The sequence below is a fragment of the Lontra canadensis genome, unplaced genomic scaffold (genome assembly GCF_010015895.1).
Source record: "Lontra canadensis isolate GAN:19392208 unplaced genomic scaffold, GSC_riverotter_1.0 scaffold51, whole genome shotgun sequence".
Lineage (NCBI taxonomy): Eukaryota > Metazoa > Chordata > Mammalia > Carnivora > Mustelidae > Lontra > Lontra canadensis.
Window position 1 is genome coordinate 8,272,322 of NW_022631045.1, and position 25,974 is coordinate 8,298,295.

General features: G+C 44.0%; 1 protein-coding gene across 4 annotated transcripts; it reads left to right on the forward strand.

Annotated features, from left to right (window-relative positions):
• Positions 1-25,974, forward strand: SLC25A30 (solute carrier family 25 member 30). 4 transcript variants are annotated; one of them, XM_032873996.1, is made up of 10 exons: positions 1-88; positions 9,413-9,533; positions 10,894-11,041; positions 13,600-13,694; positions 14,847-14,932; positions 17,616-17,711; positions 18,391-18,515; positions 20,612-20,750; positions 22,343-22,423; positions 23,344-25,974. In XM_032873996.1, the coding sequence occupies exons 2-10, from the start codon at positions 9,470-9,472 to the stop codon at positions 23,383-23,385; spliced, it is 876 nt and encodes a 291-aa protein (XP_032729887.1). In that variant the 5' UTR covers positions 1-88; positions 9,413-9,469; the 3' UTR covers positions 23,386-25,974. The 4 variants fall into 4 exon arrangements, with proteins under 4 accessions (XP_032729887.1, XP_032729888.1, XP_032729885.1 ...); XM_032873994.1 differs by lacking the exon at positions 1-88 and adding an exon at positions 681-700; XM_032873995.1 differs by lacking the exon at positions 1-88 and adding an exon at positions 3,302-3,306.

Consider the following 25,974-nt stretch of genomic DNA (forward strand, 5'->3'; position numbering starts at 1 on the left):
GAGCCCCAGGTGCCACTCTGACTGCAATCTTGGGAGGCCTGGTACACTGCCTACGGGAGACCCTCTGGACTTTTGACCGACCGAAACTGTGAGCTGATATGTGCTTGTTGTTTTAAGCTGGCAAGCTTAGTTATACAGCAATAGAAAACTAACAAATACATATAGTTCTATTTATTTTTAACTTGGGGACAGTGGAAGAATATACTAGAAACTGAGGAACAGGGTTATCGCTAGGAGGTGAGTGGGACCAGAGTGTAGGGAATGGGGAGGGAGTTACACCTTTGTAAGATTTTATTTTGAACCATGTGGATGCTTTTTAAATTCAAAAAATGAAATTGAATAAAAAAAGATGAAAACAAAAATCTAAAATTGATGAAAATGACCAACCTGACAATACATCAAAGAGAGAACATAACTATAGCAAAAAGCAATGAATTCAAGTAAACTTTGAACACAGTGCTCTACCTGCACACTATTTAGAAGGATGTATGATCAAGATATGAGGAACTGCCAAGAAATCTTGAGTTTAGATGGTTTGTTGCGGTGGTAGTACTGGTATGTGATTCTCATCTGGTTTCTGTATATTATAGAATAAATGATCAAATACATTGATGCTATTGTGAACTAGGGTTTTCACTGAGGGAGAAGGAAGATATAAATATGGAAAGAAGACTCTCTGATATTGGATTTTGACATGGAGGTATGAATTCATGATTTAAAACTATATCTGGGTGAAAGGTATACTGTTTACTGTATTACATCTATATCTCCATAGATATATTTATGCAAATATATATATGCTTTGTCCACTGTAAGGGCCTGGAAGAATGACATCTCAGTGACAGTGAGCGCAAGAACGCTGATCTAATTTTCTAAGTGCCATTTCCTCCTAAAAGCAGCTAGGGTTTTCCTGCCAAGAGCAGAGAAGATTCAATGAAATGTTAGTAGGTCTTGGGTCAGAAAACAACGAAGAGCTCAAAGATTGATAGGGTATTATATAGGTAAGATCAAAGGAACCAGGTGAGGGGGCTTCTACTGATCAAATATCGGCAATTTGAGCACCAAAAGTAATAATAGTGATATAGTAATAGTAATAGTAATTATAGTAAGTGAATTAAGTTGGATTTTAAAATGCAGGAGTCCACGCTGAGTTGACACTGTTACTCAAAAAGGAGAAGGTCAGGAAGGGGAGCTGGGAAGGGAAGAAGGATGAGAAGCAGGGGGAAAAAAATGAGAAAAGGAGAAAAAAGGGGGTACTCTTCTTTAGATGAGTAGAAGAAAGATAGCATTAGAAAATCACCATTTTAGGGGTGCCTGGGTGGCTCAGTGGGTTAAGCCACTGCCTTCGGCTTAGGTCATGATCTCAAGGTCCTGAGATCAAGCCCCGCATCGGGCTCTCTGCTCAGCGGGGAGCCTGCTTCTCCCTCTCTCTCTGCCTGCCTCTCTGCCTACTTGTGATCTCTGTCTGTCAAATGAATAAATAAAATCTTAAAAAAAAATTAAAAAAAAAAAGAAAATCACCATTTTATAAACAATTCAATAAGCATTCATTGGTGTGTGCTTATACCCCTGGGGCAAAACAATTCATGTGGTTCAGCCTATCGCTACAGACAGCCTCTGCTGCAGTAGGAGAGAGGTATGGTTGAAATAAAAAAGAAAGGGAGGCCAGGCTTGAAAATTCTCTGAATGGACAAAAAAACCAAACCAAACCAAAACAAAACGAAAAAACAGTTTAATCATACAAAACTTAATTTGCAAGACTAACTTCACCTGGATAATGTCTTGCTTATGCCGATGAAAATCCTAAGCAAGGCTTGAGCTGTTTGTTAAGGTTGATATGAGGTAATCACTGACCAGCTCCCTGTTGTTTAAGAAAATTCTAATATTATAACCAGTCACTGTGAAGAATAGCCACCGCTTTCTGGCTATAGAAGCTGTTTATAACGTAATTCTGAGCCTCCTTCCGTGTTCTGGTTTGAGTGCTCCCAGTTTGCAAACTGTCTTTCTGATGTGTGCACAATAAACTTTTACTGATTACTGGCTTATGGATTCCTTGGTGTTACCTCTATCATTTCTGAGCTTCTGACAGTATCTTTGTGGAGACATTGGCCAGCCCAAGCCTTGATCAAGTGATCCAACTTGGTGGTACAGATGATGGGACAAAAGAACATGGAAATACACATCACCTCCCACTTCTACTAAAATGTTTAGTCTGAATCTGATCATAAGGGAGCAATTCAAAAGATCCAAAATGATGCAGTCTACAAGACATTTGGCCTGGACTTTTCAAATATGTGGAAGTTACGAAAGATTTTGACAAAGTGAAAGTCCTAGTAGATAAAAGGAGTTTCTAGAGAGGCACGGTGTTAAACGGAACGGGTGAATCTTGGGTAGATCCCGAGTGTGCAATTGTATGACATTTTGGGACAATAAAGGAAATTTAAATATAGACAGTATGTTGAATGATATGACAGAAATGGTATTAAATTTCGTATACATGATAATAGTGATATGTTTAGGGGTGAGGCAGGGTTGTGTGTGACTTTCCAAAGGTTGGGGGTGGCGCCTACATTGTGAGAGAGGACGCAAATGTGAAATGGTGGTCTTGAGTGAAGGTTATACGCTTCATAGTACTATTTTTGCAACTCTTTTAATTTTTTTAAAAGATTTTATTTATTTATTTGAAGACGGAAATTACAAGTAGACAGAGAGGCAGGCGGAGGGGGGAAGCAGGCTCCCCACTGAACAGAGAGTCCCATGCGGGGCTGGATCCCAGGACTCTGGGATCATGACCTGAGACAGAGGCAGAGGCTTTAACCCATTGAGCCACCCAGGCGCCCCTATTTTTGCAACTCTTCAGTCGGTCCGTAAATTTTCAAATTAAAAAACTGGGATTAAAAAAAAAAATTAGTGAGCTCTCCCTTTCTCCGACTGCTGAGGTTCACATAGGGAACCAGCACCGCAAGAAGCCTCCAGTTCCGAAGCTCCCGGTGCGTTCCCTAAAGTTTCTCTTGCACTGCGGAGTGGAGCCCGGAGGCCGTGGGAGTCACCGAGTTCCCACAGCTCCCCGCCTGGTCAGCCGGGAGCAGGCTACTCAGTGCCCGGTCCCTCCGTGGTCAGCCAGTCGCCGGCTGTCATGGGCGTGGCCGCGGCCCGAGCGGCCAATGGGAGCCGCGGCAGAGGGCGGGGCCGCGCGGGGTGGAATGGGCGGGGCCGCGCGCGGCTCCGGAGCCGCCTCCGTGGCTCGGGAGCTTTTTCTCCAGCTCCGGTGCGGGTTGGCTCCGCGCGCGCTTGAGCCGCCGCCGGGTAAGTGTCTGAGCACTGGGCTGCGGTCGCGCTGACCGCTCCGTGCCTGCTCCCGGTCGTCCCTTCACTGGCCCGTCCCTCTTTCGCCGCGGCGTCCTGAACCGGTCGGCGTGGGACTCCTGCCCGGCCGAGGGCGGTGCTGCCCCTCCGGTCGGCCTCGGCCAGGGCTGGGACTGGGGTCGGATTGCGGCCCGGGAGAGCGCCGACGGGGCCGGGCGTGCTCAGCGTCTGCCGCTGCTCCCCGGTTCGCTTGCGGAGCCCGGCTCCCTGGGGCTCGAGGTTCCGGGGCTGGGCCGCACTCTTCCGGCAGAGGCGCCGGCGGCGGGAGCGCCGGCTGCAGGGCCTCATCACTTGGCGGCGTGGGGTGACTTTGGCTCCCGCGTCATAGGTCCCAACTGTGCGGCCCGGTCCCCACGGTGTGTTTCTCCTGCCTCTGCATCCTTCCCACTCGCGGTTCACTCGGAGTGTGCGGCACCGGTGCCCGACAGCGTCCTACTCTGGGAGAGGGCACATTGGGCTTTTAATTGCTCCTGCAGGTTGGCTCACGTTTGTAGGGACGGGTGCAATTCATTTGCTTGGAAGGTTACTGTAGGTCTGGATCATAGAGTCTTTCTAAGTGTAAATTCGTGTAAAGGATTTGCGGTGTTCATCATTGCTGCTCCTGCGCCAGAAGAGCAGAACAGTGTTGGGACTGTCCTATAGATTCTAGTTTTCGTCTTCCTCTAGTTGAAAGGCCTGAACGGTGGTCTTGGCTTTGCCGCTGACAAATTTTGTGATCGTGGGTTCAGTTAATTCGTATGAAATGAGTAATGACTTCTAAGATTCCTTTTAAATTCCACGTTTCATAAGGCTGTGATGAGCTTATTTTCCATACTCTACCTTGAAAGAGAATGGGAAATGAGAGTCTATGAAAGGCAAACATATGAGGAACAAAGATTTAAGAGGGCACAGAAGTTTAGAGACTGATTCCAGTTTAAGACTGCAGACTGAAAAGGAAACCCAAGTAAATCTGAAAGAACTTATCCAGAATTATTATAAAACAGAAACTTGGAAAGCTTTCAGAAGTTCCAGAAGCAATTACTGTCGTATATTTTACCTCTTTTTGCAGCTGCGCAAATGAGGTAAGGAGAAAATAAGTACTAAGTAAGAGAGAATATAGGAGAGAGGATATAGTAATTTAGTACATATCTAAAGATTTGGAATCCTTAATTTGTGTAGGCATTTCCATTCAGGAAACACTTTAAAAAATAGGTGGAAAAGTTTGTATGTCTTTTGCAGAAAAATCATACATTTATTCTGATTGTGCAGAATTTCAGCACTGCCACCTGCTAATATTTTTTTAACAGCCTTTGGAAAATAACATCTGGCTTTGTAGTACAGAGAGGAGAAAGATCATGTGTTCTTCAGAGAGAACTTAGTTTGCATATTTGGTAGCTGTGTGACTAGGAAAACTCACTTTTCTGTCTGAGGCTGTCTTTCCTCAATTGTGAAATGTGGCTAACGTTCCCTATTTCATAGGGTTGTAAGGATTAAATGAAATTATTTGTGTGGAAAATCTATAGCAATGCCTGGCATGGAAGATACTCATTAAAGATGGCTGTGGTTATTAGCATGGTGTTTAAAACGCAGCAGAGAAGTGGTCCTGAGGTTTAGTCGGGCTAAAGGTATGCCCTAAAGAGGAGTGCAGAGTGGGAAGTGATCACAGGCACTGATATGCCCGACACTGGAGTTTTTCCAAAGTTGTAATCCCTTCCCTGGGTCTCAGGCTGAGATGTCGTCCAGACTCTAGTGACTGCTAAGGACAGAAGGCTCCCTGACTGTGCTGGCCTGTTGTGCTTGGGGCTTGAGTAGATTTGGGATTTTCGCAAAGAATTGTGCTAGGAAGTTAAGCAATGTATGTAAGAAAAACCCTTCCAAAGAGCGCTCCAAAACAAAGAAATGGTTCAGTTTACTGAAAAGAGATTTCAGCTTGAGATAGCCGCAACCCTGTCTCTGCCTGCGGTGGCCAGCACACTGTACTGGACATAATGTCTCCTATTCCAGCTTTAGCTAGAACCTTCTCTTGTTGGATCAACAACTGATACTCCCTGATTAGCCAAAGTAGTCTTTATTTTCTTTTCTTTTTTTTTAAGAGTCTATTTGCTTATTTGTCAGAGAGAGAGAACACAAGCAGGGGGAGCAGCAGGCAGAGGGAGAAGCAGTCTCCCTGCTAAGCAAGGAGCCCAATGCGGGACTCATCCCAGAACCCTGAGATCATGACCTGAGCCGAAGGCAGCTGCTTGACTGAGCCACCCAGGCATCCCTAAAGTATTCTTTCTTTGACACAGCAAACATTAACCTGGGAAGGCAGGCAGTAGGCTTAACTGCCCAGTAATCTAGTCCTAGCATTAGGAAAGTGAAAGAGAAGAGCCCGAAGGTAATTTTTACCCTATTCCTAGCTAACTTTTAAAAATTGTAACTGAATAGAAAGTAAGTGCTGTCTCAGAGTTTAACCTGGGGATGCAGGAATGGACACTCATTTGGGGAAGATGAGTTTATGGCCCAGGCGCATCTGAATGGGAACAGCTGGGTGTGTGCCCCGCCCACTTGATTCAAAACCCTGGAGAGGCACTTCTACAGCAGTTTTGAGTTCTAGTTGAGTATTTGCATTTGAACCCAGAGCTTTTGGGTTTTGATCTAACCGAAAAGTTAATATCAAAACTGACAGAAGATGGGGGGGGGGGGGGGGGGGGGGGGGGGCACCTGGGTGGCTTAGTTGGTAAAGCGTCTGGTTCGGCTCAGGTCGTGATCGTGATCCCTGCTCAGGTCCTGGTCCTGGCCCGGCTTCTGCTCAGCAGGGAGCCTGCTTCTTTTCCTCCTCTGCCCTCTGCCCCTCCCCTCTCCCCCACCCCAGCTCGTGCTTTCTTGCTCACTCACTTGCTCTCCCTCTCTCTCAAGTAAATAAAATGTTGGGAAAAAATGACGGAAGACAAAGTTGCTGAAAGTAGTCATTAAAACTAAGCTAGTAAAACAAATAAGTAGTGGTAGGAAACCAGAAGGTTAATCGGTGAGATGGCATGAGGCCATATGGCAATAGAGTCTTTAAAAATTTTTTTTTGTTTTGCTTCTAAATTCAAGATTAGTTATGATTCCATTTTCTATAAAGTTTTGCTGACAGTTTGCAGGAAACTTTCTACACATAAAAGAGTCGCTACTAAATAAGATGAGTAAGGGGGTGCCTGGGTGGCTCAGTCGTTAAGCGTCTGCCTTCCACTCAGGTCATGATCCCAGAGTCCTGGGATCGAGTCCCACATTGAGCTCCCTGCTCAGCAGGAAGCCTGCTTATCCCTCTCCCACTCCCTCTGCTTGTGTTCCCTCTGTGGCTGTCTCTCTGTCAAATAAGTAAATTAAAATAAATAAATAAAAGAGTAAGGAGGAGGATAAGCTCTAACATCATCACTGAGAATTAACTACGTAAAGTGGGCATTTAAGTGGTAAGTGTTCCAGGGTGCGAATTGGGCACCACGTATTTAACTCACTGATTTTCAGTAACAGCACAGATGCTTTGGATGTCCCCCACGTCCTCATTCCTTCTGTAGGTGGGGCCCCAGGGTCTGTACTTTTCAGAAACTCTGTAGTCAGCTTAGTAACTCCTAATAAGGAGTTCTGTGTGCCACACAGATGCTTACCGCATACACAGTATCACAGACCGAACCGGGGTGTTGGGGGGAGGGGCAGTGGGGATCAACTGGTTAATGGTTTTCTTTTCTGGGGATGAGATTTTGGAACTAGATAACCCCAGGCGCTCACCACCACCACCAGCATCCTGAATGTGTGACGTGCCTCTGAATTGTTCACCAAAATGGCTTATTTTATAGTGTGAGAATTTTCACCACCGTGAACAACTCCCAAAATTTATTTGAACACTATCTTCGTATACTGTGTATTGGGAAAAAAAAAAAAAACAAAAAACTATTGCTGTTTAGATTGCCTACCTTCTGAATATTATAGTCTCTCTTAAGACTTTTAATTTAAGCACATTTTGGTTTTTTATAAGATGCTGCTTAGCGTTATTTTCTCCTTAATTAAAACACCATCGCTCCTTTATGATTGCATACAGCCTCAAGTTGTAGCGGAAGGAATGCTGTATTTGGAATCAGAACCCTTGGGTTGGAGGCCCAATTCTACACCGTCAGCTGTGTGCCCTTGGGAAGGCATCTTGCTTGAGACTCTGTTTCCTAGTCTGTTTTTCTGTTCTTCCATCCCAAACTTGTTGGGGGATCCACTGATATCGTTTGTATCAGACACTTTTCTAATGGCAAATTATAGTGCTTCCGCGTGTCACTGTTACATAGTTACTGCTTTGTTTTTCTTAATTTGAATTCAGCAGAATCCTAGAATGGATTAAGAATGGTACTACTGGACTGTTAATGAGTTATTGAATTTATTATTAACGTGTTCTGACAGGGTATATAGTTTAGAGTATTAATCATTATATTATTAATATCATTAGGTTAAGAATTAGTTATGTACAGATATTATTAAATGTTTATAAGGATGATAGGGAGCTGAGATGAGCTTTTGTGGGCAGGACTTGTTCTTGGTCCTGAAACATAAAACAAATGATGATTTTTCAGGTTCCATGCTTATAGAGCCCTTTATCTTACTTTTTTTTTTTTTTTTTTTTTTTTTTTAAGATTTTACTTATTTAACAGAGAGAGAGACTGCAGGAGAGGGAACACAAGCAGGAGGAGTGGGAGTGGGAGAAGCAGGCTTCCCTTCTGACAATCAGAGAGCTCGATGTGGGACTCGATCCCAGAACCCTGGGATCATGCATGACCTGAGCCCAAGGCAGATGCTTAAGGACTGAGCCACCCAGGCGCCCCTATCTTACTCACTTGTAACCAGTCTGAATTCGGCTAATGTCTGTAAATGTAGATGTATTTAGAGTCTCCTTTGGGTTCCTTGTGCTTTTTCTTAGTTTAAGCAAGTCCCTGGGCCTTGTTGCAAACTGCCATTTTTGGCAATAATGACTTGTGGCAGGCCTTTCTTGAGAAATGTAGTCTTAGGAAACTTGTAAAACATGCAGAGTAAAAACCGTGGGCGTATCGCTCACCAATAATGACTATAATAAATTAGGAATTTTATTTCAAACCACAACAATTATGGCTGATGGTATACATGCAAATATGTGTTAATTTGCATGTTTCTCCTGTTACTGGCAGAGGCCAGATTTACCAACTGAAAGTTCATAAAACTGCAGAATGTGTAATGAATGTGTGTGGGACCGGGCATGGCAGGTGTGTAAATATGTATCACAGCGTGTGAGCACCTTTTAAGTGAAAGGAAGATGGAAGGCAACAATTGTTGACTGTATTTTTTGTGCTAGTTTGAAGGTGTATATTTATTCCCCACTATGGGAGTACAAGCTAGGCATTTTACTTAGCATAGACAATAAAAGTATGGGCCCCACCTCTAATTGGTTGTGTTCGCTGCTTGGAAGTTGATGACGTTGTTGAGGAAAAACCCTAGAGGTTAATAGGAACTTCCCTAGGAAGGATGATGTGTGACTCTGACCCCAGAATCCACCTCTTTCCTTCAAACCAAGACACCTCCCAGCTCTTAACGTGATACGGCTAAGAAAAGAAAACTAACATTTATGGAGTGTGAACTAGAAGTTCACTGTGGTACTTTGGAGTAATTGTCATTTTATCTTGGGACACTGGGTTGCAACATTTTTTTGCTCTAGTGGACCTAAGGGACTAAGACCGTGGCGACAAATGGCAAATGGTTGTTGAGTGAAAGTGAGTGGATTTTAGATAAAATGGACTACCCAAAAAATAGTCCCCCACGTGTTCCACTAAATACATTCACTATGTCGTGGGAACAGCACATTGCATTACTTAAGGCCTGAATGCGATTTAAGGCAACTGATAAAATGAGATTTGTAGGTAGCTGAGCTTCGCTTTCTGAAGGCGAGGCTGCCCTGAGCTACTGGGGTGGGGGTGGGGATGGAGGGGTGTGGTTCACATACAGCATCTGACGGCAATCTCCAGGTGGAACACAGGTTTAAAGAAGAAACTGCTTGTGCGTGGAGTTATGACTTTGACATGCCTTTTGTGTCCAGGGAAGACCCTATCGGAGGCTATGTTTCTCTGATCCAGGAGAAGGGACGGTGGTGAAGATGTCGGCCCTCAACTGGAAGCCCTTTGTGTACGGAGGGCTGGCCTCCATTACAGCGGAATGCGGTAAGGAAACCCCCAGGGTGGGGGGGCCCCTCAGGTCCCTTGCTTGCTGCTCTGTGTGGTTGATGGGACCTTAGTGCCAGCACAGCATGTGAGAGTATAAAACATTAATCTCCGATTTCAAAATGGCCTTCTTTCGGTATGTTATTCCGACACATGGTCATCTGGCTGCCGGGAGTTTAGAGTTCAGAGTTCAGTGTGGAGAAAGTGGAACTTGTTAATCAAACAGCAGATCTTATAAGTCATTTGTAGATTACATCTGTCTGGGTGTGCCTTGTCCTTCCCCACTGTGCCCCTGTGAGTGCCTGGGGCTAGCGACTGTGCTGAGCGCCCCTGGTCTTCCCCAAGCCCATTAGCCACACTGTGTCTGGGACTTCCTCCTCCGCTGAGCTCCACGTCACATCCTGGTTAGTGCCGTCTGCGTCCTGGCATAATTCAATCAGCATATCCTGAGCCGTTCCTGAGTGCCAGGTGCTGGGCTGGACACGTGGTTGGCTCCCAAGGTGTGGTTGCTGCTGTCCTGGGACAGGGGCTGCCCCTGAGGGGCCTGTGAGGACCAGGGCTGGGGGGTGAAGGTGTTTGAACCATCCGCCCACTTGGCTGCCTGTGTGGGCGGGCTCTCCCATGGCCACGGTGGGTCACCTTTGCTGAGAATGAGTGTTACATGTTTCCGTGGACTCTCCGTGGGGCACTGGGTTAAATTTTTTTTTTTAAGATTTTATTTATTTGACAAATGGAGATCACAAGAAGGCAGAGAGGCAGGCAGAGAGAGAGGGGGAAGCAGCTCCCTGCTGAGCAGAGAGCCCAATGCAAGGCTCAAGCCCAGGACCCTGAGATCATGAAGGCAGAGGCTTAACCCACTGAGCCACCCAGGCATCTCTGGGTTAAACATTTTTACCTGTGTGAAACAGATTGGCTTTTACACTACAGAACACAAAGTGAGATGTTCCTTTAGAAAGGAACTTCTCTCTCTTCATTCATATTGAACCCGATTTTAGCTTTTGGAGATGCAAAAAAATAGTAACATATTTTAAAATTTCCTGCTCGTGTAAATCATTCCGCGTACCTACCTTTCACAGCAGTGCAGCTTCTCAAATCCTAGGTCGAATAATATGGAAACTACATAAAAATGTAAAGAAAGGAAGGTATGTTTATGAATCTTTGAGGTCTTTCTTAATCTTTTGGTTCCTAGTTTTTTCCCCAAATAGAGAAAAGATTGCAGAGTATTTGCTATTTCTTAATTCTGTTTCTTTGTTTATGTTGTAGTCGAAATGTTTCCTCAGTAATAGGTCACCATGTATCCTTTATTGAGTGGAATTTCTTTTTATTGAGTGAAATATTCCTTTTTTAAAAAAATTTTAAGGTACTTTTCCAATTGACTTAACCAAGACCCGGCTCCAGATTCAAGGCCAGACGAATGATGCAAACTTCAAAGAAATCAGGTATCGAGGAATGTTGCACGCGTTAGTGCGGATAGGCAAAGAAGAAGGGCTGAAAGCTCTGTACTCAGGGTAAGTAGACTTCTGTACGTTTATATTTGACTATTGATCTTCCAAATGAAATAGACTGAAAAGTAAGATATCATAGAGAAAAAATAGAAATTTGAGATCTATTTGAAAAGAGCAAGTAGTTTGGGAGATTTTTCATGTTTCATTTCAATTTTATTTTCTGTGTGTCTCTTAAGTAGTGAACATTGTAGTGAAAGTGTGTTTTTATTATTTTCTTTTCCTTTTTTTTTTTTTTTAAGATTTTATTTACTTATTTGAGGGAGAATGAGTGAGAGAGAGCATGAGAGAGGAGAAGGTCAGAGGGAGAAGCAGACTCCCCAAGGAGCTGGGAGCCCGATGCGGGACTCGATCCTGGAAGTCCGGGATCATGACCTGAGCTGAAGGCAGTTGCTCAACCAACTGAGCCACCCAGGCGCCCTTTTTATTATTTTCAAATACAGATACTAATGCAAAAATTGCATTTGTTTCAAAAAAATTCCATAATTCAGTGTTTCACTCTGAGAAAAGCCCTTCCCCTTGGCTATTCTGAATTACCGAGGTTTTTGCTCTAAGGAAAATGATGGCGTGTTCTCTGTGGGTAAGGGTTGTGAACAACGTTTCTTTAGTCCAACATTTGGGGAACAGTGTGCTAAAGGCGTGGGATAGGAAAGTGAGTAAGACAGGTGCCTATGTCAGCCCGAGTTCTGGAGAAAACAGAATTCACTTGGGTGGTTTCGGTGAGGAGACTTTAATGGAGGGGCCACTTGAGGGTTAAGGGAACAAAAAGGAAGAATATTGAAGTACCTAGAAATGATCAAAGTGAGAAGTTGTTACCAACCCTAGGACCAAAAGGACAAGGACAGGAATGGTGTTAGCAGAGCCTGTTAGGACGAGAGCCTTGAAGGAGCAAACAGTAGTTGTGGGCGGATGGTGCTTCAGTAGCACCCAGGGAGAGGAGAATCCCTCTTCTTCCTGCTCCCTCCATCCCACTGTCTGCTGGTGGAATCCACCTGGAAGTCAGAGAGCCTGAATGACTCATCTGTGAGCACCTCCCTCTCAGGGTGCAGAGCATTACTGAGAAGGCTGAGACTGGATCTGGGAGCTCAGAAGGAGATCAGCAGCAACACACAGTCGAGAACGAGCTGTTGTTTAGTTGGGGCTGCAGATGTGTGAAGAGGGGGTATGATGGAGCCTGATAATGAGTACTGGGGTCTGGTAGAGGCAGGCCGTCAAGCCCAGACTACGAGGACAGGGGAGAGTGTGTTTTGGGAAGGCTGCTTGATCCAGGTAGCGCCCAGTGTGAACTTAAAGGATCAAGAAGAGTGCGTTAGCCTGGTGAAGTTATAAGGGAACTGTGTTTCTACAGAGCCGGTAGAATGTGCAAGAAAGCTTGGTACATTCAAGGAACTGCAAGTAAGGTGGGGTGGGTATGGTGTGGGAGGCAGTGAGCAGAAAGAGCTGGAGCCATAGTAAAGGGTCAGGGCGTGGACAGCCTCGGGATGGGCTAGGCATCCTGATTTCATCTGGTCCACCAGAGGGCCCAAATCCCTTCCCTGGTCCGGGAAATAGAGAGGAGAGCTGATCAGTTGGAGTGGAAGAACATTGAATCCACTGTGGGATTCTGGATCTGGAGATGGGCTGAGGGTAGGATGTGCACTGAGAAATCTGCGAAGTGGTTGGAAATGCATGGTTGGATCAGTGTTGGAAACAGGAATTAGGCATCCTGAGTCTGTATGGTGCTGGAAACGTGGGAGTAGATGAGATCACCCGGGGAGTGTGTGGAGCGGGGAGAGAAGAAAGCACAGGATGGAATTCTGGGGATCCCCCAGAGGACAGAAGTAGGAGGCAGTGGAGAAAAGGAAATAAACGAGAAGGGGACGCTGTGGAGCTCAGGGAGGAGACAGCTGCACGGAGGGCAAGGTGGACAGTAGCAGATACCACAGAGAGGTCATGTAAGGTACTGAGTGGAACACCTGATTAATTTAGTGGCAGAGATGTCAGCTGGTCACCTTGCTGAGGGCGGTTTTAATGGAGAGCGGAGAGGGAAGGGGGACTGCATTTTGAGGAGGAGCTGGGAAATTCAGGGACAGCTGGGGTGGACAACTGCCCCCGGGTGGTTCTGGGGTCCAGAAGGCTAAGAGAGGGAAAGGACTAGAACAGGGCCTCCAACGAGGTGGGAGAGGCGCTCCAGAGAAGCACTGAAGAATGCTGGCTGCTTGCAGAGGGTGGGTTTCACCAGGACGTTGGTCCCGAGAGAGGGGAGAGAGCCATTTCCCTTGAACACCTGTGAGCAAACAGAACTCCACGGTCACTTACCTTTTCAGGAAGGATAACTACAAGGGCTTGAGCTTTCACTTAGTGAACTAATAATTTGCACAAATTTAACTGAACACAACTATATTTTTGTTGGATTTTGAATTGTGAGAAACCTGGTTTAGTGTAGTTTGATTGTAGAAGGCAAACACATGGTTGCATCTGTGTGTGTGTGTGTGTGTGTGTGTGTGTGTGTCTAGTGTGTGTCTTCTAGAGGATTTAAAGTGATTTTTAGGATCTCTTTGTCCTTTTGTATGTTGGTTTGACAGGATTGCCCCTGCGATGTTACGCCAGGCTTCCTATGGCACTATCAAGATAGGCACTTACCAGAGCTTGAAGCGACTGTTTGTGGAACACCAAGAAGGTGAGTGGGGAGTCTTTTTTCCACTTGTGGATAGGAGTTAGGTGGGTTGTGTGTCTTTAGTCAAGGTGAGATCAGATTTTCTTGAGCCTAATTGTGACTCTACTACTGCTGAGGAAAACTCTGGGTGGAAAGTCTAAATGAACAGTGCTTAAAGCCAGTCTGTTCTTACCTGAACTTAGGGGAGTGATGGTTAAAAAAGGAGCAATCCTAACAAATTTTTAGTGGTCCTCATCTCCAAGACACCCAGACTAGAGGGTATGTTGTTGTAGTTAAAAATTTCCAAAATCAGGAGTTATTGCCGATTTTTCAGAAAAGCAGTGAATACCCCTCCTTAGTATCATGAACTGAATTCTAATACTCTATTGCTTGTTGACTCTGTGACTTTGCTTTAATCCATAGAACTTTTTCTGTTTTTTTTTTTTTTTTTTACGACTTTATCTTCTGGGTATCTTCTAGGAGTTTATTTATTTATTTTTTTTAAAGATTTATTTATTTACTTGAGAGAGAAAGAGTGTGTGCTCACATGCCCTAGTGGGGGAAGGGGCAGAGGGACAGGGAGAATCTCAAGCAGACTTTGCTCAGCTGAGCATGGAGCCTGACTTGGGGTTCGATCCAGGACCTTTAGATCATAACCTGAGCCGGAATCAAGAGTTGGATGCTTAACCAGCTGAACCACCTAGGGGCCCCAGGAATGTATCTTTTTTATTCTCCTATGAGATATATCTCATCTTAATTACTAGAGTGGTCTGCATTTAACACAAGAGTGTATTGGTATATGGTTGTCCACTTTGCATGAGAATTCACATTCCTTTTTTGGTATCAAGTCATTTTGCTAGGCAAAATCCCATTAAGCCAGCAAAATTCCTAATACTTTAAAAATTGCTCGATTCAGGGGCTACTGGCTGGCTCAGTCACTGGAACATGTGACTCTTGATCTTAGGGTCATAAGTTCAAGACCCACACTGGGTATAGAGATTCTTAAAAAAAAATTAAAAATCTTTAAAAAATTTGCTTTATTTGTAAAGCAGAAATTTTACTATTCTTTGAAGATGTACAAGCAGTATGTAAACGAGTTACACCTATATTTGAGCGACTGATACGAAGAGCTCTGTGTATAGGAAAAGCTGAATAATAATATGTGCTTGTTTATAGATGAAACTCTACTGATAAATGTGGTGTGTGGAATTCTCTCTGGAGTCATATCCTCAACCATCGCTAATCCAACTGATGTTTTGAAAGTAAGCAGTGCTATCCATTATCTTTTTTTTTTTAAGATTTTATTTATTTATTTGACAGAGATCACAAGTAGGCAGAGAGACAGGCAGAGACAGAGGAGAAAGCAGCTCTCTTCTGAGCCGAGAGCCTGATACTGGACTCGATCCCAGGACCCTGGGATCATGACCTGAGCTGAAGACGGAGGCTTTAACCCACTGAGCCACCCAGGTGCCCCGCAATCCATATCTTATGGGCATACTCCATGTTTTCTTATTGACAACAGTGTTCAGATAATGAAAAGCTGTGAATATAACATAATGTATGTGTGAACTTGTTTATAATTTAAATGCCATGAATATTGTAACTTCGAAATCTCCACTGGGTGGATTTCCCACTGATACAGAAGGAACTCAAAAGTAGAGCTCATGGAGACAAGGTTTTTGGTGATTAAGCAGAGAAAGAATTTGGGCTTGGATATATTTGAATTTCATTTTTCACCGAAAATCTTCCAGGTTTTATTGGTTCATTAAAAATGGATGGGCTGCAGGTTCTACACAAGTTGGCTCACTGATGACCATTTCTTTTTCTTTTTTTTTTTTAACATTTTTATTTATTTGAGAGAGACTGAGAGGAAGAGAGATCACAGAGGCAGAGGGAGAAGCAGGCTCCCCGCTGAGCAGAGAGCCCAATGTGGGGCTCGATCCCAGGACCCTGAGATCATGACCCGAGCTGAAGGCAGAGGCTTAACCCATTGAGCCACCCAGGCGCCCTGATGACCATTTCTGAATGTGTGATGTTATCCGTTAACTTGATTTCAGGAAATACGAATGGAAGTATTTCCTTATGGCAGTTAGACATTATGTATTGGTTGACCTTGTTGCCAACACCAGGGTACAGCCTCCTTAAATTCTTTCTGGAATAAGACGAGGGAATAAACTAGTTAAACAAAATAGAAATTTGTCAGGACTTCCTTTTTCTTTTCTTTTTTTTTTGATTTTTGTTTTTTGTTTTTTGTTTTTTTTTTTTAGGATTTTTATTTATTTGAGAGAAAGAGAGCATGAGCAGTGGGGAGAGGGAAAGGAAGGCTCCCCGCTGAGCCAAGAGCCTGATGCAGGGCTTGATCCCAGGACCCTGGGATCATGACCTGAGCCGAAGGCTGATGCTTAACCTGAGCCACCTAGGTGCCCCAGGACTTACTTTGTCAATGGTCTCAGGATGTTTGTCTTTGTCCCTCTCTCTCCTTTTTTGTTCCTATTAGCTAACCAGTGTTCACTGCTTCTGCCTTCTACTAGTTGACATACTACGTGCTTAGAATCCAAAATCAAATAAGATAAGGACCCTGCCCTCAGAGCCTTCACTCTAATTAGAGATTCTGATAGACATCAGAGTTTTGTGCAGCAGTGTGTAGAGTACAGCATGTGTGAAGGTGCTTTTGCTGGGATTTTGTTGGGAAAAAGTGGAGAGAAATATCTGTACGTCCCTTAATCTCTCAAACATATGTACGGGCTTATAGAAAGGCAGTTCCTGTATTTTGGTTTATTTTCCCATGTTAACATGGCAGTAACACTTTCCTTTAGAAGTTAGAGATAATTGCTGCCTAAACAAAAATAAGGAACAAGTTTTTAGTGGGAAATCCCTCTTAATTTTAAAAAAGTTTAGAGAGCTACATCAAACATTATTATTATTTTTTAAAAGATTATTATTATTATTTAAGATTTTATTTATTTATTTTGACAGACAGAGATCACAAGCAGGCAGAGAGGCAGGCAGAGAGAGAGAGGTGGAAGCAGGCTCCCTGCTGAGCAGAGAGCCCGATGTGGGGCTCGATCACAGGACCCTGGGACCATGACCTGAGCCGAAGGCAGAGGCTTTAACCCACTGAGCCAGCCAGGTGCCCCTAAAGATTATTTTTATTTATTTATTTGACAAGCAAAGATCATAAGTAGGCAGAGAGGCAGGCAGAGAGAGAGAGGGGGAAGCAGGCTCCCTGCTGAGCAGAGAGCCTGATGTGGGGCTCGATCCCAGGACCCTGGGATCATGACCTGAGCCAAAGGCAGAGGCTTTAACCCACTGAGCCACCCAGGAGCCCCTCAAACATTATTTTTATGTTGGAATCTTGGTCATACAAATTCTGTGGCTGTTGTCAAGGTTATTTGTACGTTCAAGTGTAACCGAGTGTGACGGGCATCATGTGGTCATCTCGTGCTCAGCTTGCTTGCATACCTTTTGGTTCAGCTGGTTGGAAATACTAGAGGCTTGAAGTAACTGATTTAAGAAATACCCTTGCCCGTGCTTAGTGTTGCCAAGTATGCTGGATACTCTTACCAGTTACATGAAATCTTAGCATACCGTCACATTTGCTTTCCTGTTCAGTAACTTATAAGAAAATAGGTCATTTTTTTTTCCTTTTCAAAAGACTACTTTCAAAAATCCATTTTTTGGGACACTTAATGAGCTCTGGACTCCACTCGAAATGGCATTTTGTTGATTCCAGAGTGTCTCAGAACCAATCCTTATGAATGTTAAATCCTCATAATTATAAATCCTTATAAATCCTACCGGGGCATTTTAAACTAGCATTACAGTCCTATGTATACTGCAGTTCTTTTAATGGTTAGTAAACAACAGATTGAGTGGTTTTGAGAAGTCTACATTTGGAGAGAAATGTGCTTTCCTTCTCATGTTCGTCTTTAAAATAATCTCCAGATTCGGATGCAGGCACAGAGCAGCACGATTCAAGGTGGAATGATAGGCAACTTCATTAACATTTACCAGCAAGAGGGAGCAAGGGGCCTGTGGAAGGTAAGTCCGTGAAACAGAGCCATCTTCCTTACTTAGTTCTTCCCTGTTTTCCTTCTTTGAATTTATTTTTCCTATTTCCATCCTCTTCTTTAATCCGCATGGCAAAATGACATATAGGAAGAAGAGTGACGTCTGCCCTCAAAATTACTTTCTTCCTTAATTTTATTGTCTGTAGAATGGGAATTACAAGGTATATGTCATAGTTTTAAAGTACCTTTTGAATAATTAATGGATAAGAAATTCTGTGAAGATGGAGCATTTTTTTGTTTGTTTACTTAAAAAAAAATTCTTATAGAGAAGGGTTTTCTAGGTTATAGTTACGATGGATTTTTTGATCTGTGTGATTTCTTGGTCCTTAAGTGAAGACCGTGAATGGGCAAGTGGTGGTATGGGCTGCTGCTCCCTGGTATTCTAGTGACCCGTCAGTTCACAGAGTAGACCCTAAAGGTCATCCAGTAGGGTTCTCGGTATGTACTTGGAAACCGGAGCCTCTGTGAGGCGACTTGACCTGGCCAAGTTCCGGCCAAAGTCGTATGGTTAGTGCCAGAATCAGAACCGGGCGTGGGACTTCTGACTTCTTTACTGTCTGGACTTTTCTACTGTGTCACTGTGTAGTTTTTTCCCAAAGCTGGTTCCACGGAGAGCGGTCTAAATCTTGGTTGTTCATATTTTTATGCAGGGCGTGTCCCTTACAGCCCAGAGGGCTGCCATCGTTGTTGGCGTGGAGCTGCCGGTCTATGACCTCACCAAGAAGCATCTGATTCTCTCGGGCCTCATGGGAGACACTGTGTATACCCACTTTCTGTATGTTTAGAGATTTTTTTTTTTTTTTAAGATTTTGTTTATTTATTTGACAGACAGAGATCACAAGTAGGCAGAGAAGCAGGCAGAGAGAGAGGAGGAAGCAGGCTCCCTGCTGAGCAGAGAGCCCGATCCAGGACCCTGGATCATGACCTGAGCTGAAGGCAGTGGCTTTAACCCACTGAGCCACTTAGGCCCCCTAGAGACTTTTTTTTAAAGTTTTTTTTTTTTTCTTTTAAGATTTTATTTATTTGAGAGAGAGAGAGAGAGCATGAGAGGGAAGGTCAGAGGGAGAAGCAGACTCCCCATGGAGCTGGGAGCCTGATATGGGACTCGATCCCAAGACTCCGGGATCATGACCTGAGCCAAAGGCAGTCGCTCAACCAACTGAGCCACCCAGGTGCCCCAGATGTTTTTTCTTGAAATGGTCTTTTAGGGATGCATTAATTCAGGGTGGCAGTTTGCTATAAATGTATAGAAATTTTAAAGAGGGTTTATGATAAAAGTATTTTATCCTCATATTTGAAAAGTTACAATTCAAAGTGAACCAAGAAAAAGTAAAAGTCCTTATTATCTGTTTACATAGGTAACCACGGTCAACAGCTTGGTTTTGAGGCACATGCAGATATGTCTATAAATGTATATCATGTGTACTTACTACACAAGCAAGATCATGCTTAGCATTCTCTTACTTTTTATTATTTTAATTTTTTAGCTTTATTAAGCTATAACTGACAAATCTGTGAGCTATTAAAAGCATATGACATAATGATTGATATGCATACACAATGTGAAAGGCTCTGCCCCCAGAGTTCATTGACATTATCTTACATGTTTATCCGTGTGTGTGTGTGTGTGAAAACATTTAACTTTTACTCTCCTGGCAAATTTCAGTTATATGATAGTGTTCTCAGCTATGGTCACCCTATTATATATTAGATCCTCAGACCTTGTGCATTTTTTTTTTTTTTTTAAAGATTTAAAACATCACAAGTAGGCAGAGAGGCAGGCAGGGAGAGAGAGGAGGAAGCAGGCTCCCTGCTGAGCAGAGAGCCTGATGCGGGGCTCGAACCCAGGACCCTGGGATCATGACCTGAGCCGAAGGCAGAGGCTTTAACCCACTGAGCCACCCAGGTGCCCCGACCTTGTTCATTTTAGAGCTGAAGATTATGCCCCTTCACCGGCCTCTCCCTATTTCCTCCATCCCTCGCCCCTTGCAACACTTTTCTACTCTGTTTCTAGGGTTCTATGTTTTTTGTTTGTTTGTAGATTCCACATATAAGTGGTACCATGCAGTATTTGCTGTTCTCCCTTTTTTAAATTTAATAATATGCTCTAATTATCTTTCCATATACGTACAGTCAGACTTCATGAATTTATAATAGCTGCAGGTTAGTATGGATGTATCATGGTTTCATCCACTGAGGGCTGATTTTGCCCCTCGAGGGACCTTTGGCCATTTCTGGAGACTGTTCAGATGGTTAGGATTAGGGAATACTGTTGGCATCTGCTTCATGGAGGCCAGGGAGCTGGTCAGCAGCTTACAGTGCACAGGACAGCCCCCCACGACACAGACTTGCCTGATCCCCAAAATGTCAGGTGTGTGGAAGTTGAGACACCCTGCCGTGAGTTGATTGATACCAAGTACGGTCTTAGTCTTGTGAGACGGAAAGTTTCATAGACCCGGAGACCACTTGGGGGTGGGGGTGGGGAGGCATTACAATGAGGACTTTTTCTCTGCTCTCCCAGAACGGTATGGTTATGATAGGGCTAAAATTACTTTGATGCCTGCTTATAGCAAACAGATGTGATAAATCATCATTGGAGGACATTCCTTCATGTTTCTATGATACTTTGACATTCCGGAACCTCAAAGGTATTCTTAGCTGGGGCCAGAATTTAGAAGCCACTATAGTCAGTGCCATATTTAAGAAGTTGATGCAGCGCTCTAGTGATAGGCCTCCTCCTGGGGACCTTGCCTCCTGTTACATGTCACTTTGGCGATGTTGGGGAGGAGGCTGTTTCCTGCCTCTGCTAGTGATGGTTGCGGCTCAGTGGTGGTGAACTGTTTGTTTTTCCATTGGTATCTTTTTTCACAGCTCAAGTTTCACCTGTGGTCTGGCCGGGGCCCTGGCCTCCAACCCCGTGGATGTTGTGAGAACACGTATGATGAATCAGAGAGTCCTTCGGGATGGCACGTGCTCTGGCTACACAGGTACCCTGGACTGCTTGTTACAGGTGAGAGTGGATGTGCCCTAGGGCAGGGTCATGTGGTCCTTGCATGGCTTATTAGCTTCCTTGCTCCCCTCTGAAGAGTTTTCTTATCACCATAAAAAAAACAAGGGTTAGGGGCTCCTGGGTGGCTCAGTGGGTTAAGCCTCTGCCTTCGGCTCAGGTTATGGTCTCAGGGTCCTGGGATCGAGCCCCACATCGGGCTCTCTGCTCAGCAGGGAGCCTGCTTCCCTTCCTCTCTCTCTCTGCCTGCCTCTCTGCCTAGTTGTGATCTCTGTCTGTCAAATAAATAAATAAATAATCTTAAAAAAAACAAACAAACAAGGGTTAGAGCAAGACAAACCTGTGGGTTGGTCACTTGTGACTGTCTGACTTTGGTGGAGATTCAGACTCTACCTCAGTTTCCTCATAAGTGAAATGGGACAATAATAGCATGTGTGTCATAGAGTTCTTGTAAAAATCATTGAGATGATGCCTACAAAATAGGACAGTGCCTGGATTCATGCGTAGTAGTAAGCCTTGTTAGTATAATTAATAATAATAAGGGACACTTATGAAATAAGCTAATCTATTTTACCTACTCTTTACTATTCTAGTGGTTTGTTTCGCTCATTGGAACTGCCCCCCAAATATGTGTGTGTATGTGTGTGTGTGTGTGTGTGTGTGTGAATATAGACCTACATATTCACACACACATATTTGCATACATGTGTTTAACTGAAGAAGTGACTAAATTTTGAGGGTGTTATAACGAACATGAATGATGCTCCAAAGCCCTGAGAAAGTGCCCAGTTTAGGCCACACTGGGGCTAATTTTATAAATACAAAATCTCGATGAATCTTTAGAAATGAAAGTTCATTTCCTTTATACCGCTGCTCTGCTGTAAAGGGAGAGAAAATAGTCAGATTTTCTGCCATCACAGTAGAACTGTGTCTCCCAAAGTGTGTATCCCTCCTCTCGAGTCCTGCTGGAATGAATATCCCGCATTCAGACATCTCTCAAAAGAACACGTCGCTCTTACTGTACTTTTCAGTGTGAACAGTGGGGCCTCCTGTTCACGAGAGGATGCAGGTTCGCAGCTGTCTCCCGACGAGATTGCCAGCAGCCCAGCATCCGGGCCTGCTTTGCTGTTCCTTTTCTCTGGCGTGACGCGGGCACAGCCTAGGCTTTGAGTGCTGCTGCAGCAGAGCAGAGATGCGTGTCTTTATCCACCTAGAGACGCGAAGTATCGGTGCTCTGAATTAGGTCTTTACCGCCATCGTTTCGCTTCTTTCTTTCCCACCTGCTCGTGAGCCCAGGTGGCCAGGGGACAGGAGACTCCAGCTGGGCCTCAGTCTCCCTTCTCCCTCCTCCAGCTGCTCTCTGCCTGCTGGGGCGTGGGCGAGTTTGACACAGAGCCTTCGTCTTCTCTGATGCAGAAGCCTTTAAAGAACAAAAAGGGGCAGAGGGCAGTGAGGTTTTAAACAGTCTTTTCGAACAGGATTTTATTTTTAAGAAAAATAGATCATTTGGTCTGGCTCCTAATGAATTATTAACACATTTGACCTAATTGGAAAGTTGGAAGTTAACTTGTTTTTCTCCCCCCTCCTTGTAACAGACATGGAAGAATGAAGGGTTTTTTGCTCTGTATAAAGGATTTTGGCCAAATTGGTTGAGACTTGGTCCTTGGAATATCATTGTATCCTTTTCTGTCACAGTACATCTGAAGAAAGATGGAGCTTGAAGAAGATTGTATAAACTGTCGTGTTATTCATGATAATTTAGAAGTGGCTTCTTTTGAGTTCCTCTGATTCTGAGAGCTAATGATTCAGTTTTTATCTCAGCAGGTATAAAATCTCTGGGCTGGGCTATATGAATCTTGATTTAGTGCTGGTATTATTGAAAGGGAATGACATCAATACAAATTTCTATTCAGACTCTGTTGTAGAAGCTGAGAATACTTACGAGTACAAGGAGAGACAGGGATTGACTTGATATCCCAAGCCACCCTGGGGAAGGATGTGATTTGACAGCGGTGTTCTAGAATGCTTAATTTTAGAGAGTGCCTGAGGATAAATGGGAATTAGCTCCTGAGTTATTGGGCCAATTAGCACTGTTTCCTGTATGCCAAGTGGGAGGCAGGTTCATCAGACAGGGAAGGGCAGAATTACAAAGAAGGGAATGTGGTTTTCACCATCCCATTTCTCTTTATCTGTGCCTCCCCCCTGCTGAAGGCCTGCCTCACCGTGACCCTTGAGGAGAGCTTCCCAGGGCTTGCTGTCTCTGTTCCACACAGAATTTACTATCCTAGAAAGTCTGCCCACCTCAGCGGTCGCCAGAGCTAGCCAGGGGGGATGTCATGTACAGAGGGGCTCTGGGAGCTGGTGCTAAGGGATTTGGATATCTCCGCTGTGGTGGTTCTGTTCCAGGCTGACCTTGGGGAGGCCAGTGGGACGACCTTATGGGATAGATAAGGGTGGAGTCCCTCATGTTCAATCCTGCCCATGGCACATGGTTTGCCCAGGCATATCTGTTAAAGGTGCTGTCTGTGAGCCTGTTTTTAGAGGTCCGGGTTGTTAAGATGGCGTCTCTTCTGTCAGCCTTAACCAGTAACCGCAGTTCTTTGTGACCTATGAGCAGTTGAAGAAATTGGACTTGTGACAAATCAAGGCTGCATGAGACAGCGCTCTGAAAACACTCCCTTTCGAAACAATAAAGCTTCCTGCGTGTCACGCTGCTTCTCACTGCTTGGTTCACCACAGATTCTGAAGCGTGAGCAACAGATGAAGATGGGGTTAGTTCAGATTGCTGTGTGTTGGCAGTGGACGCTGCGCATCGACTGTTTCATGCTAGAAACTAACATCCAAACACGAGTCCTTACCATGCAAGTGCCCTTCAACATCAAAGACCGCATGTGGAACATACGTTTCTTGATAAAAAGAACTTTCGAGAAGATCAGGAACTGTGTTGTTTTCTTCAGGGGAGAGCTGAGAATGCCAGGCTGCTCTAGAGAAGCTCATCAGAACCATGGAATAGAGCCTCCGAGAGGATGTTGTTATTCCTGAACTGGGGACTGTCCCTTCTCGTCAGCTGAAGGAACTTCACACGTGGAGACCTGGCCCTTTCAACTCCAGATGGAAACAGTGCAGGAAACAGAGCCCTGGAACATTGCCCTGCTTTATAATTTCCTATTTTGGCAGGATCCTTCACTTACAATAAGTGATTTTCAGCCTTCGAAGGCTTGACCTTTGTGAGGAATTGTTACGAAGTATTAATCTCTAAATCCATGACGGTGGGTTGTGTTGGCTTTTGAACATGGCAGGGTCCACGTTGATGGAAGATCTTTGAGGCAGCTGGGATTCAGTCTTAGGTAATGTTAGCAGTTTGCTCCGATTTTTAGCAAAGTTTATTATTTCTATAAAATGGGGATGATAACCTGTATTGATATGGAGGGTCAAATGACAAGAGTAGCTTCTAGTTGCCTGCCTGGTGGGGAGGCGATAGACCTCAGCCCTGCTATCGTCCCGCCAGAATCCCAGTATCAACAGGCTGGTGTAAAGAAGAGAGAGTGGTTTCATGACGGGACTCTCACTGGAATCCCTAGGAAAGCCCCTCGCCAAGGCCTTGTGAAAAGAGAGAACATGGTCTAAGTTACAGTTTTATTATGTTTTCCGTAGCAAGATGTTGGGAGGGAATCGGTTGATTTTTCCAGATTTCTCAGATTTTACTTTAGTTCAGGTTATCTATCAAGGTATGTCCTGTCTCAGACTTCCTGTTCAGTTTGGTTGGAAAACACTTGCTTGAAAATTTAGAAACTATCTCTTTAGTGCTGCACCTGTTTTCCAGTTTCTGAAAAAAGTATATAGTATCTTCCTTTCTTTCCCTAAGACAACAAAAATCGTTCTCCCTCTTCTTTCTCACCTTCATCTTGTTCTTTTCAAACTACAAAGTGACTCTGAGAACCCAAAGAACTTTACACTTCTAGAAGACAGCCCAGGGAAGGGGACGTATTTACTTGCGTACCTTCAGTTATTCCGTTCGAGAACATGACACACTGACGGGGGCTATGGGATGGACCCTGCTAAAGTATTTGCGGGGCAGGTTCTCAGTTTGTTCCCGCCCTGGGTCACCACCTTCCTTGAACCCAGCATTGAAGGTGTGTAGGTTTCTCTTGGGATGGGGCCGTTTTCCTGCCAATCACTTTCACGTTGCCTTCTCTATTAACGTTTACTTTGAAAAAGATTTCGTGAGGCAGAATTGCTATTTCCAAACTCGAGACAAAGTCATTAAGAAGAGAAGAAGTGGTGGAGTGGCGTGTAGGTGTTAATTGGTTAAAGACTTAGTTGAAAGTCCAGATCCCCTCGCCCATTCTAGACGTGACTGCAGAGCAAGTGCACGGGGCCCGGCTCCTGGTACTGAACCATTATCTTTAGACAGAGATTTTTTTTCTTCTTACCAAAACATTCCATTGACCTGGTCAGGGCTTTCTCAGAAAGGCTTTCACTTTTGGGTTCCTCTAGTTCAAAGGATTACTTTTTTAAGAACCGCTTTTTTTTTTTTTTTTAATGAAGAAAACATTGTATTTTTAAAGTGTACATTAAATTTCTAAAATAGTAGAAGCAAGTTCATTTTGAAGACCAAGAGTCAACGTCATGCAGTGTTGATTGTATCAATTTATTCAAATTATGTACATGTTCATACCAGGATGAAAAGAGACGGAAACCTCACCATAAAAGTCGAGCACATTTTTTAAGACAAAAATGAAGTATTTCTCCAGGGTAGATTTATAAAACACGTTACATAGAGCAGGATCTTCACCTGTTCTGGTTTTTGTGCTTCCTGAAGGAGTTCATGCAATCGTTAAGCTTCTAACCAAGAGAGAACTTAAGGACTTGGAGACTCAGTGCCCTTATTTTCAGGGGTGTGACTACCCCCAGCTCCCTTGGATATTGCTTAAATGTGGCAAAAGGATTTTTAGCTTTTATAACTAAAATGAAGATCATGGATTTTTTTTTTTTTTGTCTGCTCGTGGATTTGTATAATCATCAATGCTGAATGTTGCCGATGTGTGATATAAAAATGGCTCCTGTTCTCCATATTTATTCATGAGCTAGAAATAGTATGTATTATGTAAAGACTATACATTTTTCATAAGCCTTTATATCTCAAGCTTTTTATTTAAGCATTGTTGGAATATGTGGCATAAGCTTTGTTTCATTGTTTAATAAACTGGAATAATACATAACAATC

What these genes read in the sequence shown, in the direction of transcription:
- SLC25A30 (XM_032873994.1), top strand. An exon ending in CCCTGGACTGCTTGTTACAG is followed by an intron (nt 20,751 to 22,342) that starts GTGAGAGTGGAT and finishes TCCTTGTAACAG; the next exon opens with ACATGGAAGAATGAAGGGTT. An exon ending in TTGGTCCTTGGAATATCATT is followed by an intron (nt 22,424 to 23,343) that starts GTATCCTTTTCT and finishes CAGTAACCGCAG; the next exon opens with TTCTTTGTGACCTATGAGCA.